Source organism: Eptesicus fuscus, chromosome 3, assembly GCF_027574615.1.
Source record: "Eptesicus fuscus isolate TK198812 chromosome 3, DD_ASM_mEF_20220401, whole genome shotgun sequence".
In the NCBI taxonomy this organism is placed as follows: Eukaryota; Metazoa; Chordata; class Mammalia; order Chiroptera; family Vespertilionidae; genus Eptesicus; species Eptesicus fuscus.
The window spans coordinates 55,914,704-55,935,720 of record NC_072475.1 but is presented as its reverse complement, the minus strand read 5'-3'; the positions used below and the strand labels follow the sequence as shown (position 1 = coordinate 55,935,720).

At 49.1% G+C, this 21,017-nt stretch overlaps 1 protein-coding gene across 6 annotated transcripts in view; it reads left to right on the top strand.

The window, feature by feature from the left end:
• Window positions 1–21,017, top strand: part of KALRN (kalirin RhoGEF kinase) — a 664,115-nt gene that overhangs the window by 442,973 nt on the left and 200,125 nt on the right. For all 6 annotated transcript variants that reach the window (XM_028131137.2, XM_008155509.3, XM_054713909.1 and 3 more), the window contains exons 30-33: window positions 792–982; window positions 1,383–1,484; window positions 2,744–2,886; window positions 5,958–6,060. In XM_028131137.2, the coding sequence (XP_027986938.2) occupies window positions 792–982; window positions 1,383–1,484; window positions 2,744–2,886; window positions 5,958–6,060 (539 nt within the window). The remainder of the gene's footprint in view (window positions 1–791; window positions 983–1,382; window positions 1,485–2,743; window positions 2,887–5,957; window positions 6,061–21,017) is intronic.

Below are 21,017 nucleotides of genomic sequence, written 5' to 3'. Positions count from 1 at the left end.
GAATATATTCCTATTGTCACAGTTTCTCCACCCCTTTCTTTTCTGTTTGCACCTCCTCCCATCCCGGGGCGTCCCCTTCTCCTCTAGCCTTTCCCTGACCCGTACTCTGGATCTAGCTACTCCAAGTATGGTCTGTGGAGCAGCAGCCGCAGCACCTGTGAGCTTATCCAAAGTGCAAATTCATGGGCTCCACCCCACACCTATTGAATCCCACCCTCTTGGGGGGGGGGTGTGAGCAGTGGGCAGCAATCTGTGTTCTCACAAGCTCTGTGGGGGATCTGTATACACAGTAAAGTTTCAGAACCTCTGTTAAAGATTTAAAGTGGTATAAATATAAATTTCTGAAGGATTATGCACCACCCTGTATAAGAGCAGTCAAAGGAAATAGTCCTAGGAATGGACCATGAGAACTAGAGCCACACCAAGTAAAGTGGAGTCAAGGGCACCCGAGCTCGAGGTGGGGCAGTGGGAGCTGTGGAGGCGGGAGCTGTGGGTTCGCCCCTGCAGGAGGTCCCAGACGACAGCGGAGCTGTGGGAGGTTGCACAGCAGCTTTGCAGGAGATTCCCTGAGTCCTGGTTACCTGTGGGAGAGCTAGTGCAGAGGGAGGTCTGATTACAGTTCTGAAGAGCCAGCTACTCACGTGCTCAGGTGTCTTGGGAACCAGCGAGAGAGAGAAAGCGCAGTGGAGCTGTTGCTCACAGCCAGGGAAGCCTTTCTCCATGAGGGTGGAGCATGGCACCCTGAACGTGGCGCTAGAGAAACTCCGCAGGGTGAAATGGGTGTTTTTCAGGGTTCGACGAGAACCTGGACGTGCAGGGGGAGCTGATCCTCCAGGACGCCTTCCAAGTGTGGGACCCCAAGTCTCTGATCCGGAAGGGGCGGGAGCGGCACTTGTTCCTCTTTGAGATCTCCTTGGTTTTTAGCAAGGAGATCAAAGACTCTTCAGGACACACGAAATATGTTTACAAGAACAAGCTACTGGTAGGTGGGGAACGACACGACTCCCTGTTGTCATGGAGCCCTTGGGCAGGAAGGGATCTCGAACCCTTGCTCATCTCTCCCCCAGAGCCACACCAGAACCCTGGACAAATGAAATTGCCTCTGTTTGAAAAGCTCTCCCTCTGACTCCCACCTCTGCATTTTACAGTCCACGGTTCTTCTTCCTGTTGCTTCCACCTTCCCTCCCTGCTACCTGCTCATCAGGCGCAGGCCTGTAGGTCCTCTCTTTCCAGGTAGATGAACAAAACACGCAGTCTATTTGAGTTTGATTGACAGACGCCCCTTCCTCGGCCCTCTCCTCTTTGCTGCCTTTCCCACCCCAGCCCTGAGTTTCCCCACTGCCCTCCCCTCCCCGCCTCTCACAGGCATTTCCTGTCTACAGACCTCAGAGCTGGGTGTGACGGAGCACGTAGAGGGGGACCCCTGCAAATTCGCCCTGTGGTCTGGGCGCACCCCGTCCTCTGACAATAAAACCGTGCTGAAAGTGAGTACTGCCCTCTGCTGGGCTCAAGACCAGGGTTTTTGGGGGGTGGGGGGGATGTGGGCCTCTTACACCTACAGCTAGGCCAACAGACCACAGGCCTGTCTGGGGAAGGGCGGCATCGCCTGGGGGTGGAGAAGCAAATTCTGTCCTGAAAGTAGACTTGACACCTCAAAGACAAGTGGTCTCCTAAGTCCATGCCCCCGTAGGAGCGTAGAGTGAAGAAGGCAGGGCGTGGCCTCCTGGGCTTCCTCAACAGGGCCCACTGAAGATGTTCTGTCCTGTGTCCCCTTCAAGTGTCCAGGGCAACCGGTGACTCTTTGACAAAAGTCACCTTGATTTGTTCCACATTCATTTAACATTTTTTCCTGAGAACCTTGTCCACGTAAGGTATTCTGCTCAGTGCTGTGCAGGGCAGTGTGTGTAAGGCATGGCCCTTCCTGGGAACATGGACACTAGGAGCTCTAGTACGCTGGAGAGCATGGGAACGATGCTGATTGGGAGGAATGACAAGAAAGGGCCTTCCCCCAGACGACGGCCGTGAGGAGTCATGTCAGCTCGGCAGGCACGCGCACCGGGGCACCGAGTCAGGGCTCGGGGAAATGTTGGTCTCACTGGGAAGAGGTGCTGCCCGTGGGCCCCCACCAGCCATGTGCTTGCCTGGCAGTGCCTGTCGCTGCATTGCCAGCACAGCTGCTGCCTGTCGTGAGACAGAATGACCTGAACCAAGTTCCACAGAGACTAGTGGGATTCATGGGATGGGCGACGCCTCCAATGAGCAGGTTTCCAGGCCGAGAGCCCAGGACTGACTTGCAGCCCCCACAGCCTGCGTGGCCATCCCGGGTGCTGAGCGTCCTGAGCATTATCTGCACCTGCTGGTTGTTAGCCACTGCCTCCAGGTGCCCGCTTGCTGCCTCTCCCAGTGCTCCCAGACCTCCCGAGTCACCCAAGTGCTCATCCCTGGCCCAGGGGACCTCCAGGTACTGCCCCAGCCCCAGGGCAGATAGCAGTACACCCTGCAGGTCATAAATACTTAGAAATCACCCTGCACCCGTCTCCATTGCATCTTGAAGTCATAGCCCTGCTCTATTTGGAGCAGCGTGGCCCTGGGACTGAAGAGTCCTGAGAATAAGAGGAGAAATAAGCCCCTCAAACATTCGGTGTCAAACGTAATGGATGCGGCCTGCAGGAGGCTGGCTGAGAACTGCTTGGGCAGGACGGAGGGAGATGGGTGCTGACTCTCTCTCCCTGTGGCACTCCAGGCCTCCAACATAGAAACCAAGCAGGAGTGGATCAAGAACATACGGGAGGTGATTCAAGAAAGGATCATTCACCTGAAAGGAGCTTTAAAGGAGCCCATCCAGCTCCCCAAAACACCAGCCAAACTGAGGAACAATAGTAAGAGGTAACCAGCGTCTCCCCGCCTCCTAGTCCTCCCAGTCCTGCTTCCGGGGTGGGGGAAGGGTGAAGCTTTGCCTCCACAGGGGATGTGCTCTGCAGGGGGCTTCCTCCATGAACCCCTCCAGTTCTCCCTGAGATGAGTTAGCTCTCCTAAGCATCTTGCCAGTGACTGGCAGTTCCCTTCAGCAGGCTGCGGTGAGCACTCTTATTTGGCAGAGACTCTGCAAGGTGCTATAGGAAAATAAAAGCAAGTGTGAGATGAGCCATTCCGTCCAGAGCCATCTAACAGGCACGTCTCACACATGACAGAGAGACAAAGGAACCGTGGGAAGTGGGGACGGTACATGAGCACTGCAGTGGGGTGTTGGGAAGGCTTTGGGTGGGAGGTGGAGCTGGGCCATGAGTGGGGAGCTCCGGGCTTATTAAACAGTAAAAGGTCATTATGTGCTGTATAATGCAGGGGGTGGTATGATGGGGTTATCATTGCAGCTCTTACTGCCACACCCCTGGAGTCCTCACCTCTATTCATCCGAGAAAAGCAATGTGATCGGGCAGAAGAGGACAGATGCTCTTGTACCTTCATCTGTCTGAATCCCAGTTTCCCTTATCCAGGGGTGAGGAGCCTTTTTTCTGCCAAAAGCCATTTGGATATTTATAACATCATTCACAGGCCATACAAAATTATCAACTTAAAAATTAGCCTGCTATATTTGGTCAAATATTTAATTAACTCCCTCCCCATGTGACATCACCGACAAGGACTCTTTTGGAGGGTGCTTCAGAAGAAAGTATACAAGAACATCATGGGGTGGGTGGGGGGAACAAAACAAAAGGCAGAGATCTGGTGGGGAGGGTCACTGGCTCTCCTCTCCTCCCCTATTCATGAATGGAATAAATCCCAAAGATTTACTTGATGCTTTGGCGCCAACAAGGACACCCAGGCTGGAGCGCCACTGCTGGGCCTAGGGAATAGCAGCATTAGTCCAGAGGGAGGTGGTAACTGGAAGGAGGGTGTGATGAAGCTGGAGAGAGATACCTCCATGGGGAGAAAGCCCCTCTACCTGCATGGCCAGGATACGGTCACCTTGCTGTGCTGGAGGACAGATCAGGACTGTGCTGAGGGAAGGGTTATTTTTATATAAGTTACCTTTGTCCCGAGTCCAGGTGAGAGATAGACTTAAACACTAGAGACAGGCCCTGCTGCAGGAAAGCTCTACTTTAATAAGAAGATAGAACGGAAATGGCCATAAAGAGCTGAATGTCCAGGATCGTGGTAGGTGAGGTTGGCCAGGGGGACTCCGTGAGAGAACCCCTCTTTCCTGCAGTAGGAGAGTGGGCATCTCTGGAAATGGGGTGGCATATCCTGAAAATGTCATCCCCTTTTCCTGTCCTTGTTCTGTGATGAGACCGGGAGAAACCTCAGCACACTCTGCAGAGAATAGCAAGGCAATCTGTGATTTCATTAGCTTGTTTTCTGGATGTGGGGACAGAGTTTATGGAGGAGCGGGTTGGCCTGGGAAATACTACCCACACTCCTGGCTGGGCTCCCTCCCTCCCCCGGAGCTGGCTTCATCCGGAGGGGCCAGCAGGCCTGCAATGGGCTGGCAAGTGGGAAGCAGAAAGCACAGCCCGCTCTTAACGCTCCACAACTGGTGGGCGCAGTGGCCGAATATCCACAACAGATGATCTGAAGGTCCTTTATGTTTTGTTTTGAAATGCATCCCATAATTTCTTTTTACAGCAGATTTTCCTTCCTATAAAAGTGTGGCTTGTGTTATTAAAAATAAGTTGGCTTTTTCCAAGCCCACAAGGAGTGGTAAAAGAGCAGTCGACGTAGAAATAACTTTTTATGATTAACGGACACCATGTATATACCTGTGCATCACATGTATGCCCACATGCACACACATGTCCACATAGACTCACCATTGTCATGTTTAGATTCTGTGAGGCAGCTTCAGTATATGGGGGTTTTGTCCACATGGTACCTTTCTCGGACAGCGAGTTCCCTTTGTCCCTAATGCCATAAGTTCTCTGTAAGCAGCACTGGGGCTGTGATATGCATAAAAGCCTCCATGGGAAGAGCTGTCATTCCCTGTGCTAACCTATCCAACCCCTGGCCCACATCTTCTCCAGTGTTTTTTCTGACACAAACCATTTAGCCTTCACCAGTTCCCAAGCATCTAATCCCCTTGGCCCTGGCTGTGGGTTCAGTGCAGGATTGGGTCACAGTTCTGAGGCTGGAGAGTCGAGGGAGCATGTGGGATCGTGGTATGGTCCAGGGGACAGGAAGGGGTCCGGGTGCCAGGAGTACACTTGGGAGCCTGTCTTATCAGACACCAAGAGCACAGCTGTCTCGAAAGCTGCTGTGGAATCTGTGGCTGTTCTCCTATCTCTGAGAAGATGCCTTGGCCTCCCGTGTTTATAAGAAGTCATCATAAGTAAGCAGGAGATCAACAAGACCCACCAAAACGAAGGCAGTAAACTCCTCCATACCCAGGAGTTGAGGGTCCAACATCAGGAACTTCCCAAAGATAATCTCCTTGGAGAAAATATCCCACTCCAGTTTCTGGAGCAGATGAAACACAAGTCAAAACAGTATCTTATCAGTTCTGTTTTCTCTGTAGGCCAGCTAGAAACCACCCCCAGCCATTACAGGATGCAGAAAAGCCATGTGAATACCCTGAGTTCTGGGATGGTGGGTGATGGCCCAGTCAGCTGGATAGAAGCCTTGGTCTTAAGTAGGATGTGCCTCTTCCAGTGCCTGCTACAGACCCATTCCCCCTAGAGGTGAATAAACAGTTGCCCCCTCTGCATCGTGGACCAGAGGAGCTTTGGAGAAGGAGCTATGTTGTGTTCAGTTAGCAACAGAGTGATTATGTGTTTACTAAGTACAAGCGGTTACATCACTGGAAATCCCACAGGGCTGCTCCCTGCAGGGGGATAACTGTAGACAAATCCCTGCTAGGAAGTACCTGGGCCCTGCTCTGCCAGCCCAGCTGGAAATCCTGTGGCTCTACACCCACAGCGGTTCCCCCCACCCCCACCCCTGTTTTTTTTCTCTTCTTCCTGCAGAGATGGAGTGGAGGATGGTGACAGCCAGGGGGATGGGAGCAGCCAGCCAGATACCATCTCCATTGCCTCCAGGACCTCTCAGAACACAGTGGACAGTGACAAGGTAGGACAGCGCCCCCACCTTCCTCCCCCTAAGACTTCTCGTTGGCTGAGCCACCCTGGAGGGTTACCCCCAAAGGAACTTCTCCCCCTGAGGAGCATGACCTCAGGAGCTGGTGGTCTCTTGGTAGGGCTGCAGAAGGTATGTCACGTGGAGATCTCGTCTGAGGGGACAGAGATCGGATGGTCAGCCAGACCTCTCGTGTTGCGAGAGTTCGGCAGAGGTGGCGAGGGTGAGGAGTGAGGGTCTCTGCATCTCCTGTGAGGTGCCCCCTGGCTGCTGGGGCTGCTCGGCCTCCTGGGAGGCTGGACTCAGGGAGCTGAGGCTGGCACAGTTTCCAGAGACCTTAGTGGCTGTGACTGGCTCATATTGACAATGATTTAAATGAGCTCACCTCCGAGTTAGACCAAGACCAGTGATTTGGGAAATGGCCACAGAGATGCTGGTTGGTGGGAGCCTCCTGTCTGATGGGGCTCCCGGGGGAATGATGCCTTCCTCTGGCCAGATATTGGGGCTCAGTTCCTGAGAGGCAGAGGGCCAGGAAGTGGTGTGTGAAGCAGCATGCAGGGATGTGGTAGTCTTGTGAGAAAGCCTGGTCACTTGCTCTCTTACATTTGGGAGCAAATAAGCAAAAGTTAGGAGCTCTCACGGGGAGCGGAAGGAAGGAGACTGTAGCCAAGACTCAGTGCATTTGCTCAGCCAGGGAAGAAGTCAATGGCCTGAATTCGCAGCAGGGACACGGCGAGGTTTCCTCTGACCCTACTCTCACTCGCTTACCTCGGGGTCAGGAGAGTGTGAGATGACCTTGTGTTGCACGTTAGTGATTTTGTTCGGAAGGCGTGGATCTGCAAGACCCTTTGGCCCTAGTTTATCTAGACCTAGTATTTTGGCGTAGTCGGTCTGGCTCAGGCAACAGGCTGTGTCCCTGCTTCATTTTAGTTTTCCAAGTTATGGGTATATATATATATATTTTTTTAAAGATGATCTGCATTCATTTTCCCTAATTATTTTTCCTACTTGGGGAAAATGACTTTGCCCCCCAAACCTCTTAAGATCACGGTACTAAATCACACTCTAGACTAGTGTTCAAGGACATTCAAGGTGATTCTGACTGGCATCCTGCCTTCAAGTTACTAAGCCATTTTGACTATCAGAGTGGATGGAAAATTGTTTTTTTCCACTTTGTAAAAACATACAAAGAAAACTATTTCTGTACTTCCCTTTCTCCTCTGATCTGTTGTTTAGAAATACAACCTAGACTATCCTGTGAGTGTACGTGTTGCTGTTTAAGCAGTCAGTGGGTGGTGCGTGCAGCGCAGTGTTTCCCATGTTCAGAAGTAGCCTGTTAGTTTCATGGTGCAGGGAATTCATCCCTTCCCGCCGCTGCTGCTGCCTTCCCCCAGCCCTGACCCGCACAGACCCTTCCATGGAGCTGTGAGCCCTAGGAAGCGTGGGCTCAGCCATCCTTGTCTCAGGCGAGGTAGGTGAGGCTGAAGGAGAACACCTCTGACAGCAGGCATTTCGTTGTTCATGAGGAATCCTGGTGCCCACATGGTATTCTGTACGTCAGGAAACTGAGGCCCAGAAAGACTAAGTGCCTTGCTCAGGAAAATTCTAGTAGTCAGTGGAAAAGCAGAAACTAGAACCCAGATCTCCCTGATTCACTCTCCCGTCTCCCCCTCCCTCTACAAGTCGAAGTGTGGAACCCCACGCTATGATTAACTCGGCTCGTGGGTCTTCCTGCACATTCCACCAAACCCCTGGTCACGTGTCGGGAAGAAGCACCCACCCTGTGCCAAGCTCTGTGCTGGATGCTGTGGAGAGATGTGGACTGTGTGTTGAGTGTATAATTTTATGTGTCCTGTGTGTCTGTGCCAGGCCGTGAAGCCCTGGCGAGGGCATCAGTTACGTCTGTCTGCTTCACTGCTGTACCCCTGGCACACAGCACACCCAGGTGACCAGGGAACACGGAGCGAGTGCACAGAGGGGGCAGTCCCTGATCCCAGGGAGCTCCAGCATTAAGAGGCAGCTTACACCCTGGCCGGCTTGGCTCAGTGGATGGAGCATCAGCCCACGGATTGTAGGGTCCCGGGTTTGATTCCGGTACCTCAGTTGTAGGCTCAGTGGGGCATGTGCAGGAGGCAACCAATCGATGTGTCTCTCTCACATCGATGTTTCTTTCTCCCTGTGTCTCTCCCTCACCCTTCTACTCTCTCTAAAAATCAGTGGGAAAATACTCTTGGGTAATGATTAACAACAACAACAAAAAAGGTAGCTTAAACAGGTGGTCTGAAAGCAGCCAAACATGTCAACATTGTGTTTTTAAATATAAAAGAAGCCTAGCTGTTTCCTTACCGACATGCAGAAAGCTTTCGTCGGCTGGAGAGCCTGGCCTGTAAAGAACATGAACCCCAGAGCTACCTCCTCAAGCCTTGGGAAACCTGGGCAGCGGGTCAGATGATGAGAGAGACTGTGTTCCATACACACCCTGGAAAGCCACTTAGAAAGTCACCATTTCAGAATAAAATAGAGGGCCTGTCTGGACCATGCACTGTCCCTTAGAATGTTCTTACCTTTCTAACACAGAAGAGTGATAACCAGACAGCACGTGCCCCTGACCTGCACCCCCCTTCATCAGAGAAACCACTAGTTGGTATCTTTCAATTTTCCCCGATCTGTATTACCAGAAGCCCAGGAAACTAGTCTCCATTGGTTTCCCAGTGGTCAGGTAAACAGACCCTGAAGAAGAGAAAGAGAACAGAGTGGACTGACTCAGGCGAACGGAGCCATCTTCAGCAAGGGCAAGGAGCGTGGCTGTGGGGAGGCTGTGGGGCAGACCCCGCGCAGGCATCAGCTCATTTTGGCATTGGGTTTCTAGGAAAGGCCCCATCTTCCTCTTCCAATCCAGCGGAATTAGAGTAGGGGCACTACTGGGCTGGGCAGATGAGGAAAGCTAACCCTTAAAGGGCCCTAGACCTAGTTGAGTGGCACCTTTCTCATCACCCTGCGTGTGCTGTGGGGAGGAAGGGATTTGGACACACCTGGTTCAGATCCCAGCTCTGGCCCTTAATGTTTGTCCTGCTGCATGAGTTATTGCGCCTTATTTTTCCGACCTGTACGACAGATGCCCATCTCACAGAGGCACTGGGAAGGTTAAGGAAAATACATTTACTTGGCATCGATTAAACATTCAGTGAAGGTTAATTTCCCACCCTTAGGGCAGGGGAAACGGAAGTTTAGATACTCTGAATAAGAGTGCCCTATTACTTAGCAGACGGTACGGGTCTTTGAAAGTTCTAGAGTCCTGCCCTCTGGGCTCCTCCTCCATTAACTAATTGTCAGCAGGTTCTTTTCCAGGTGAGACCTAAAGAGATGTAGCCTCAGTTTGCCTGTCTATGCACAGAATAGCCTTTCTTTGCCAGCCCTTGGAATCCAAGGCTTAGACATCGGTGCTTAGCATCAGCTCCTGGGTTATTTTATTATGTAATGGCTTATCACCCATTACCGTCGGGTATTCATTTTAACCCTCAAAGTGCACCACCTTTGGCCAGGAAGGCTTTCTATATGTGAAGACAGTTGCCTTTTCGTCTTCTCTGTTCAGGTTGGAGGTTCTCAGTTTCTCCAGCTGCTCCTTGTATTAATATTCTTTCAGACCCTCCCATATCCTAGTTGCCTTCCTCTGACTCCAGCATGGAATGATCTGTATGGAATGGGGCATCCGGAATGGTCTGGGACACTGTGGATGTGATCTAACTAATGCGAACTCAGCTCCTCAGTCCAGGGCTACTCTGCCTGCGCTCCCCGAGGGGGTGCACCGAGTCTAGGCAGGGTGTGCGCTGTTGCGCCTAACAGCTCCACACCTGTGTTCGTGGACTGCCCTTGGTTGGACAGGTGACTTAGGAAGCTGAGTGTCAGACTACTTTATATCTATTGGGTGTCTCTTATTTGATTATCTCCCAGTATTCCAGCATATTTTGAATAGAAATCATTTTGTCCAGTATATCAGCTACATCTCCCAGCATTATTGGATACACATACCGTCTGTGGCTTTATCTAAATTCTTGCTCAAGAGACGAGATTGAGGACAGAGGACCAATCCCCGGGCCCTCCCCATTTCTCACCCAGGTTTCTGCACTGGGAACCCGCCTTGTCTGACTCTTCCTGCTGGGAAAGGAAACTCCCCACGTTTCTCTGTAGCAGGAGAGCTGGGGTTGCTTACTTAACTTCTAAGTCCTCCCTCCTTGAGGAGGAATCAGTCTAGTATTCTTAATTTTGCATGAAACGCCAACAAAACCAACATGGGTGCCTCAGTAATGCCATTGCTAACCTCCCCCAAAGTTGCTTTTATTCGGTCCTCACATGGGCCTGTGCAACCGGGTTCTGCCTCACACCTGTCCTACGCAAAAGCGTCATCTCCCTGAAGGCACCCAGTGTGCTTATATTGTTCCACGGTGTCTGAGCCCCTTCCTGTTCTGCCTAGGAACATGCTCACGCTACTCTGGGTATTTCGCTACAAACAGTCTTCTGCCTATAGGTTTATTATTAAGTGATGGGGCTTTGCAACCACATGTCAAGGAAATACAGAATACTGGAATTCTAGGCAAGCAAAGCTGAGTAACGAGGTGGTAGTGAAGAAGTATCGTGTTGTTTAACATGCCGGATGTCTGCCGAATGATCTCCCGCTGGTGGTGCTGAAGCGGTTGTCTGCACCATGATGGTCCCCAATAAATGCTTGTGGAATTGCACGTTACAAACATATCCTAGTAGGGACACTCTCCATCCAAAAATCACTATGAATTTCTAGACGTGTCCAGGCTGGCTGAAGGCAGGGACATTGGTGCGATTCTCTGCAGAAATTGTGAGAGGAAGAGCACTGCTGGAACAGGATTCTGATTTGAATGAGGAGTTTCCACCACAAGCTAATGTGATCTGAGATGCAGGATGGGCTGATGATGGCAGTGAGCTGAGGGGGGCGGTGGGAGTGCCTGGAGAACCTGGAGATTTCAAGATCTAACTCAGTGATCTTTTTAAAACTCTGGACCGTCACATTAATGCAGTGGGTCATGACCAAAATTTTGTTTTACTAATCAGGAGGGAAAGCTCTGTTCAGAGACGGTGAGGGTTCAACTGAGGGGACAGTCAGTGATGCCTACAGCGTTACTCACCGCAGGCACATGATGCGTTTAACTGGGGGCGAGGCAGCCTGGCTGCTGGACCTCCTGGGCATGGACTTCCGTAGAGCCTCACCTGGTTCCCCAGAACCTGGTAATCCTGCCACCTGCTCTCTGGGAGCAGGTAGCATGTGCAGAGCTGTAGTCAGACAGGGTCTAGCCCCTGCACGGGCGCATTGCTGAGGGCCCTGCCCTGCGTCGGCCTGTTCCAGCTCTTGATTCATGTGTTGAGGTCCTGCTTATTCCATAGCAGGTGCAGCTCTCAATGCTGGGAGTACAGCAATGAGCAAAACAAGACCAAGCCACCCTCTAGGTTCCTTTCATGTCAGGAGGGAAGATAAACTACCAGTAAAAGAAAGGATGGACCCCTGGTCTTCCGCTAATAGCATCAGAGGTAAAAGGTTACTCAGTTTTCTTCTAAGAAAAAGTGGGCTGATGCTGCAATTGGAAGAACTTGAGTTTGACGTAAGAAATTATTTTCCCCTTAGGAATTAGTGCAGGTAGGAATACAGATGACTCGGGGAGAAGTGAATCGCTTTATTTAAATAGGCTTATAAATTGGGGAGGAAACACCCCCAGAGGACAGGGCTGGGGATAGGATAGGATAGGGGCGCATGGTGCTTGGGAGAGCACAGGAGGGGAGGAAGGAAAGCATCCTGGGTCCAACTGCTTAGAAGCAGAATCTGAGACCCAGATTCCTGTGCCTGTAATTTAAGGAGGGAGATGCTCTCAGGTCAAGGAGCAGGGAAACGGGGTCCAGTGGAGGAGAGAAAGCAAACGTGCACATGGTTTCAGCAGGAGTCTGGCTCAGGCTGACCCCTCCCGGCACGCTGGCATGATTGCACCCACAGTTTGCTCCACCCTGAGGCTGGGGGGGCCAGGCTTTGTGTCAGCTTGAGCTGTTCGTAGCCACCATGCACCAGAGCTGGGGCCTGGGTGCCCTGTGGGGAAGGGCATCGGGTGGGATGCAAGGCGTCTGCTATAGGAAGGAAAGGGGAACGTGGTAGGAAGGGGTTTGAGGTCAGGCCTGGATTCAGTCCCTGATTGTTTACCTTGAGTGGGTCATGTCATCATTTGGTCCCTCAGCCTCCTCACTGTACTGTGAGGGCAGTGACCCCCACTTCCCAGGATTCTGAAGGACCAGCCAAGATCCCCTATGAGCAAGGGTCTGAAGCAGAGGAGACCTGCGGCAGCCTCTGTCCCGGTGACTGCAGGGCCTTCCCATGCCAGAAAACAGACAGTGTGCGCACTGTTGTTTCCAGGGCCCACAGATCACTGGGCTTTGCCACTGACGAGAAAACCACACGTCTTTTATTAGCTCAGCCGTGTCGGGGCTAATAAAAATCCTCTCAGTTCACACTGTGTAATTTTCACCCGACAAATTCTTACAACCCATCAAGATGGGCCACTGTTGTTGTGACATTGTGTTACACTTAGCTGGAGTGACCCACCCACTAGCGATCCAGCCCATTCAATGCACTGCGTTAAAAACTGAAGAAAGTGTGCGGGTCGGTCGGAGGCACTCAGCTCTTGTTCCTCAGCCCTTTGTCTCAGTGGGGCCATACACTCTCTATAGGGAGACATATATGCTGCCTCCCGTCTCATAACAAAACACTTTAACTCTCAAATAAATACCTGAAAAGAGTATATAATTGTACTTCCTATTACCCGGGCTTGGACTTTATAAGCCCGTGTAATCTTGAGTTTCAGTCACACCCCGGCATGCAGGGGGGCCGGAATTCTTTATGAATCTTGGATGGAGGCATTCTGATTTTTCCCACTGATTTCTGATTCTAGTAGTCACTCCAAAGTAGGGGGAAAAATGCCATCTTCGCTTTCAAGTTTTAAGCCCAAATGGCGATTCTTTTTTTTTTTTTTCAGTTTTCTGAACAATCCAGGGTCAGGACCAGGTTTGAAAATAGCTTTTTGCTCCTAGTGTGGTGCCTTAGTTCCTTTGATCCGCGGCGGCAGTGGCTGGAGGAGGGGAGATGGCGCCGTGGGCAAGAGACAACACGGGCTGCCTGGCCGTTGGGACGCCAGGGGCTCCCTCCCTGTGGTGGCTCCATCACTCCCTGAAGCACAGCCTCCTTCTCTCCTGAGCGACACAGCACAGTAAAATGTCTGGCTTTTCAGAGCAAAACGACAAAGTGCGAGGAGTTGAGGTTACAGGTTTTCCTGTCAATGAAAGTTTGCCCAAACGACTGGCTTCTAACAGCTGCACACCACCAAAGGGTGTGAGAGACGGGCACACTCTCCCAGGACCGCATTCCTTTACTTCATATTTTGATTTATACTCAATAGCTTGCATCCTGCCCTTAGCAGACCCACCTTTAAAGTTGCCAGTCATCTGAAAAAGCAATTAAGTTTCGTAAGATAAAGTAGGCAGTGAGCAGTTCGATGCACAGGCAAAAAGGGAGGACACCTCAGCGAGCTCCCAGGATGCTCAGGGCACGGTGTGCGTTGGCGCAGAATCTCTGTTCCCGGTGCAGCTTTGCGCCAGCGTCTGTGACAGGAACAGGGGAACCGCGGAATGTGACTCCCGGCAGTGAGATCCGTGTGTGAGAGCTGCCGGTGGCCAGTTTGGGACGTGGAAACATAGAAGCTTTGGGAAGGAAAGGGCCTGAAAGATGGATCGTCCAGCCCTCTGCCTTCGCCCTGGTTAAAAGAAACCAAGGGCCTGGCTCATAGTCCCAAAGCCAGTTAATGGACCTAAGACTCACACCCCAGTCAGTGTCCCGCCTGTTAATTGGAATAAAAACATAGTGCTTTTGAGGTAACCCTGAAGGCTCAGCTTATAGAACCTTGTAGCGAACGTGGTTTGGACCCCTTTTCCAACTGCCTCCGCACCACCCTGTCCCGGCCGGTGCATCACAGTGACCCAAAGTAAGTGACAAAGTGGCTCTAAAGCCCCGTGCAGGGTCTCCAGGGGGCACAGGGGAAAGATCACTTCTCAAGTATGAATGCCTATCACAGACTCTGCCATATACCAAGTCCTGTGACTCATGTAACGGCCTTGGTGGGGGTGTGATTCTGCCCCAGACAGACTTCCAGGCAAATTCCCGGTTGGGCTCTGAGCGCTTGGCAGGGAGCAGGGACGTGTGGCAGGGCTGCTCCTGCCTCTGAGCTGCCGGGAGCCAAGAGTCCCAGCACCCGCTCAGCCCGCCACCGCCCAGCGCAGATTTTCATTCTGTTTTTTAAAATCTCGGTGGAAGGAGAAAACAAATCTCAGGGAGAACCAAGATGTCAAAGTGGATTAGCTGGCGACAGCCCAAGGCAAACAAGGCCCAAGTGAGTAGGACAGGTTGGTCCAGATGCGTTCAGCGGGGGAAAAAGGGGCTTCAGAAGGGGAGGGGGCAGGGACAGAGCAGGGAGGGCAGAGCGAGGCTCTGAGGCTGCGGCAGAGAAGCGGCAGCTCCCAGGGCAAGGGTCTGCTGGAGGATTCTGCACAGACCGCTTGGCACATTATTTTCCCGTTCTCCTTCGGGGTTGGTTCAGAGAAGACGCTCTGTCAGTGCAGGGCAGAGTGCCTGAATCCTCCATTAGAGCGGGTGGTGGGGGAACAGGCTGTGGGAGATAGTGTGCTTAAATGGTTGTGCTCCCTGATGACGAGAAGTGATACCAGGAGGATGATAAACATGAGTGGGTTTGAAAATGAACTCTTAGAAACTTCTAAGAGTTGCTAGAAATGGATGTCTGGAACCAATGCAGTGACACTAGAAATGGGGGAGGGGAAGGTGACCTCGAGATGCTGGTCCTGCTTTAGATGGAACCGCCTTGACCCTCTGTGCCGCGCCGTAAACATGGCGTGCGTTGTCTGTGGCCGTCACGGGGGATTCTTGGGGAAAGCCTGTTGGAGAGACAAGTGTGTAATGTTGCCCTGCTCCTCGACCTTGAGCTTGGATTGAAAACGCTTGCCCGGCTATCACCTGCCGGGCAGCTGGGTGTCACCTCCTCACTGCTGATGCCACTGCCCACTGCCGGCCGCGACCAGGAGCGCAGGAGACGGATGATGGGGAGGGGTGGGTCTGAGAGTTTCTGTCATTGGGGTGAGATGATGGGGTCCTAGTTCCAGAAAGCAGGGGCTCGTCAAGAGGAGCAAGTGGAACGTCCTTTGTGGTGGCCTTCCATTGGCAGCGACACTGAGGACGTGACTTTGGTGCAGGGCCTCTCCCGGAGCCAATGAATAGCGACGCCCTCCAGGGTGCCCTGATGGCTCTTCCTGTGGTGAGAGAACTGATAGCAGGTGAGGACTGTGCAGACCGGGCCCACTGCAGGTGCCCGCTGCCTCCTTCCGCCAGGGCCAGCCCCGAGCAGCCGCCGCGCCCTTCTCCACCGGGTTCCCGTGGTCGGCCCTGGTTGTGCGGGGCAGTCACGTCCTTGTATCCAAGCTGGAGTCAGTTTTCACCTCCTCGTCTGTTCGGGTTTAAAGTCAACTCTTCCAAGTTCAGGATGTGCATGTAGTATCATTTTTTCATGCTCTAGTTGATTCTGTTGGAAATTGCTCATTGCTGAGAGATGGGACGTTGACTAGGAGTCCAGGCGCGCTCTTCCTCTCATCTGCGTGGCCCTGATGCTGGCGCTGGAATGCTGGGTGAAGGCGGCTACATGCGTTGCTTTCTCCCCTGCAACAGCTGCAAGGGCGGATGCTCCTCTCTGCACTTCATGATGTACTAAAGAGAAAAAGAACAGGCTCTGTGTTTTACTGTCTCTGTTTGGTGTCCTCTCAGCCGCAGGGGTGGCGGGGGGTAGTGTTGAAAATGTTTTACTTATGCCCAGCCAGTGTGGCTCAGTGGTTGAGCATCAACCCATGAACCAGGAGGTCATGGTTAGATTCCCGGTCAGGGCACAACACATGACCCGGTTGCGGGCTTGATCCCCAGTAGGGGACGTGCAGGAGGCAGCCAATCAGTGATTCTCTCTCATCATTGATGTTTCTGTCTCTCTCTCTCCCTCTCCCTTCCTCTCTCTGAGATCAATATTTTTTTTTTTAAAGTTTGACTTCCTGTTTGCTGTTTCTCACTTATACATGGACAACAGATGACTTAGTGAGCACTAGAGGGTATTAAAATTTTATTTCATTTTTTTTTCTTGGGGTCTTGATGTGTGCTTTTTATCTCATTAATTCATCAATCATTTATCGAGTTCCTACCATGTGACAGGCACTGTTTTAGACACAGAGGAGATGGCAGTGAACACAGCAGACAAAGTAACTCGGTGGCCTGCCTAGACCTTTCTCTGTTGTGCTGATGTCAACCCAAACATGCTCAGTTTTAACCCTTTGCACTCACTTGCTTTTTTCTCGATTCCTTTATTCTAATGCTAACCGTGTCGAGTCACACTCGACATCCGAGTGCAAAAGGTTTAATGCATTTGAAATGTAATATAACTTGCTTCATTTTATTTTCATCTTTACCTCCTCATATGCTTCTGTGATGGACAACATTGCAGCTTTTATTTAAGAAGAACTCAGCAGTTCTTTTTAAAAGATCATTTGGGAGCCCTCAAAGGTAGCCCCCATGTTCTTAATTCCCTGGTTCAGGACCATCTCAAACCAGGATGCTAGATTCCAACCCTGTTGTCGTTCTGCTGTAGTTCCAGTTAGCAGATTCCTGATTCAGGAAGGCGACTTTCATGCTAGGTAGACAAAGAAAAAGATCAGGAAGGAATCACATAATGCCAAATGTTATTACATTTCTTCTCTCTCGTAAAACAGGAATGTCAGAACAATTTAAAAATTGTTCTTAAAAAAAAAAGGTAAATTGTTCTAATTTTTTAAAAGGATGTGAGAGGGCGAGGAGTGGGGAGTAGTTTGGCTAAAGGAAAGTGCTTCAAACTGTGGAGTCTGAAATCTGTAATGCAGACTCTCTCTTACCTCCCCAACCCACGTCATCTCAAAACCTCCCAAAACAAGAATGGTCACAATTTTTATGCCTTTATACACATGGCTATTGAGAACCTTTATTACATTTATGAAAAAATTCTCAAAAAATCCCAAAAGAAAAAGATTTTTAGGGTATGTTCTCTAACAGTTAAATTTAAGGGAGTATTTCTCACAGGGCATATAAAGTCCAAACCACTAAGTTGGTTGTGTTATCTAGAGGGCAAACAAGTAGGCACTACCATTAACACATGACCAAGCCGAAAATCTGTTAATGGAGAAGAATAAAATTAGTCATAGGCAGAATAGAAAATTATTTCAAATATATCGGTACACTGAGTTCATTCTTTTATCCAACAGAATTTTATTGAGTGTCCACTGATGACGAGGCACCATGGAGATTCAGGACATATAAGAACAATCTCTGTCCTCGTGCCATTGTCCTCCAACTTGTTACCCAAAGTGTCTCATATGTGATGCCAAGTAGAGTGATGATCTGCATGTTGTAGGTGTTTATGAAAGAGATAGTTATACTCAGTACTGCCTTTATGCCAGTGGCTGTGCTGGGCATCCAAGAAATTACAAAGATGAATGTGTCAGATGAGATACATACTTACCACACAAACAGAACTATACCCACATTGAACACAAATTTAGCCTGGGGTCCAGGGAAGACTCTTACACCAGAGTGACATTTGAACTTGGTCTTAGAGTTCATCTTCCTTTCTATTTCTCATCCTTTGTATCAGTTTTGATCCCAAAATAAGTATTATAATCACAGACAATATGTAAAAGAGCAGTACTGCTGACACATCTGTATCAAAAGCAATATTTCATTTTGATGTAGAATTACACTTTTCTTTAGCTCTGATGGGAACTATTCAAAAATTCCCTTAGAATCTTTACCAAAATCTTCTTTCACTTCCTCATAATCATCTAATATTTAAACAAGTAGTAGCATTCAATAAGTACTGTTTTACACTTTTCCCGTGTAACAAATCTGGGAAATTTCATAATGGGATATGTAGAGCTGCTTCTCTCTCTCTCTCTCTCTCTCTCTCTCTATATATATATATATCCCCCCACCCTTTTTGATGGCTACATAATATTCCATTACTTATGGTACCATAATTTATTTTACTAGTCCTCTATTGATGGGTATATGGGATGTTTCCAGTCTGCTACCATTACAAACAAGGCTATAATCCTTGTACAGGTATAGTGTCTCACACTTGCGAATTGTGAGTATATTGATAGGATAACTTCCTAGAAGAAGAGTTAATGCTTGTTAAATTTTAATAGACATTGTCAAATCACCCTCTCCATGTTGGAGCAATTTATACTCCTTCCAGCTGTATGAGTGCCCGTTTCCTACAGTCTTGCAATCTAGTTTATCATTAACACTTTTTATCTTTTCCAATCTGATATCAGATTCCTTAAAAATAATCTTTATTTGTTATTGCTCTTTTATGTTTTTATAACTGGTAATATTATAACTATATTATTTTATATTATTTTTATTGAAATGTACAATATTTAATCTATACTATTACCTACGGAGAGTTATGGGCTCATCTGGTTATCTAACTGTTATTTATACTCTTATTTTTATGAATAAAATGCATTCCTGATGATAAACATCTTTAATGTAATGGTTTACATTAAAGATTAAAATGTTTAATGTAAAATATACATGTTGAAAATGCATAAAAACTACTGAACAGGTGCATGGATAATTATAAAGTGGACATACATGTAATAAACATGCAGGTGACGAAAGCCAGACATTCCCCGCTTTCCAGAAGCTTCTGTGTGCCCCTCCCTGTCACAACCCGGCCCTTCTCCCCTAGATGCAACTATTCTCCTGACATTCATAATAATAATATCCTTACTTTTCTTTATAATCTTACCTTCTATGTATGTGTTCCTAAACAACATAGTTTCACTGTCGCTGTTTTTAAATTTCATATGACTAGAATCATACTGTATGTTTTTGTGTGTGTGTCTTATTTCTGTCTCTCAACACTTATTTTTATGGACTTCATCCATGCTGATGTGTAGAGCTGTTCATTCGTTTCCATTTCTGTATAGTATTCCATTGTATGAATATGCCACAGCTGACTTGTCCATTCTGTACCTGGGATGTTTGGGGCTACTGTGAACAGTGCTGCTATGAATATTATTGTATATATATCTTTGTGCTCTTGTACTGGAGTGTACAGCTAGGAGTGAAACTGCTAGGTGAAAACAGTTTCTAAGTGGTAGAGTATGTTTATATATATCTTCAACTTTATGGATGATGAAGCTGTTTTTTTAATGCTGGTACCAAATTTACATTCCTCCCAATACATGGGAAGCTGTCTGTGGCTTTATACCCTTGCTTCTACTTGAAATTGCCCGACATCAACATTCTTGCAGGTCTGGTGGGTGTGTAGCAATACCGGGTTATGGTTTGCATTTGCATTTCCCTAATTGCTAATGAGGTTGGACATCTTTTCATGTCCTTATTGGGCCTCAGGATTTTCTCCTTTATGATGTCCCTGTTCAAGCCTTTGCCCCTGTTTCTAGCAAGTTGTCTGTGTTTTGTTTGTTTTCTTTGCAATTTTAGGGGTTTTCCATATATTCTAGACATTAGTCCTTTATTGGTTATATATGTGGTAAATAACTCTCTCATTCTGTGGCTCGTCTTTTTACTCCCTTTATATTGTCTCAATAAACGTATAATTTGACATTTTAAGGGCAATACATTTGTAAATTAGAGGCTCCTATGATGTAACATATGAGACATTCCTTATATTTAGTATTTTAAAACACAATTCACCATTTATGTTTCCACAGAATAGTATACCACTGTGGAGACTCTGTATACAATGTAGACTCTGTCAGTCCTAAGTCTGCCTCTGTTCTAATGAAAGAGTACAAACTAGTGGCCTCTTTGGAATGTATCTGTCTGTTGTATTTTATACATTACGTGACAGGTAATACAGCCAAAGCGATGAAATGTGCTGGAAAAAAAAGATGAGGAATACTTTGGATTTGGAACTGGGCTCTCTGACCAACAGATCCCAGGCCTAGGAAGACAGGGGTTGACTCCACAGACTGACACTGCACTCCCTCCGCATTGATGGAGCGCCTCCCCTCCAGCCACTGTCCTATTACACGGGACCTATGGAAGAAGCCTCCTAACTGGTCCAGACAGTCCCTCTTACCTCCCTCTCATCTCTCTCCACTCTGCAGCCGGATGCAAGCTCTCCCATCACTCTATGGTGTCAAGCCCTTCAGTAGCACCCCTTTGCTCTTAGGATGAATATCCAAATCCTCAACAAGATGTATAAGGGCTGCACAGTCGTGGCCTTGGCCCAATCTTCCAGCCTCACTTAGGCCATTCTTCCTTTCGTTTCCTGCCTGGCAACTTCCCTGGCCTTGCTCAGGTCCCTTCCCAGCCCAGGGCCTTGGCAAAGAGACTGTTTCCTCAACCCGGAAATTCTTTCTCCCCTCCATGCCACAGTCCACCCCTTTGCCCTCTCTTCTCCTGATCTCAGCCTGTCCTGTCACTCTCCTCCCTAAGTCATATCTCTCACAACAATACCTAGGACCATCCGTGTAAGCATTCGCATGGTTATGTGACTGCCTTCTGCACCAGACTCTAGGTCCGTGAGGGCAGAGAGATATCTGTTTTATATCCCCCACTGCATCACCGAATCTAAGTACTGATCTAGAGGCAGCACTTGGGAAATATTGGTTAAATGAATAAATGAGGAGCAAATAAACACAGTGCATTATGGGTAAGAGAGAGACCTGGAAATTGAGACTGAGTATAATTAAGAAAACCAAACTCCTCATTTGATAAGTTCAGGGGAGTTTCAGCATTGGACTTTACTAAGTGGGCAGAACTTGTCCAGGCAGCATTT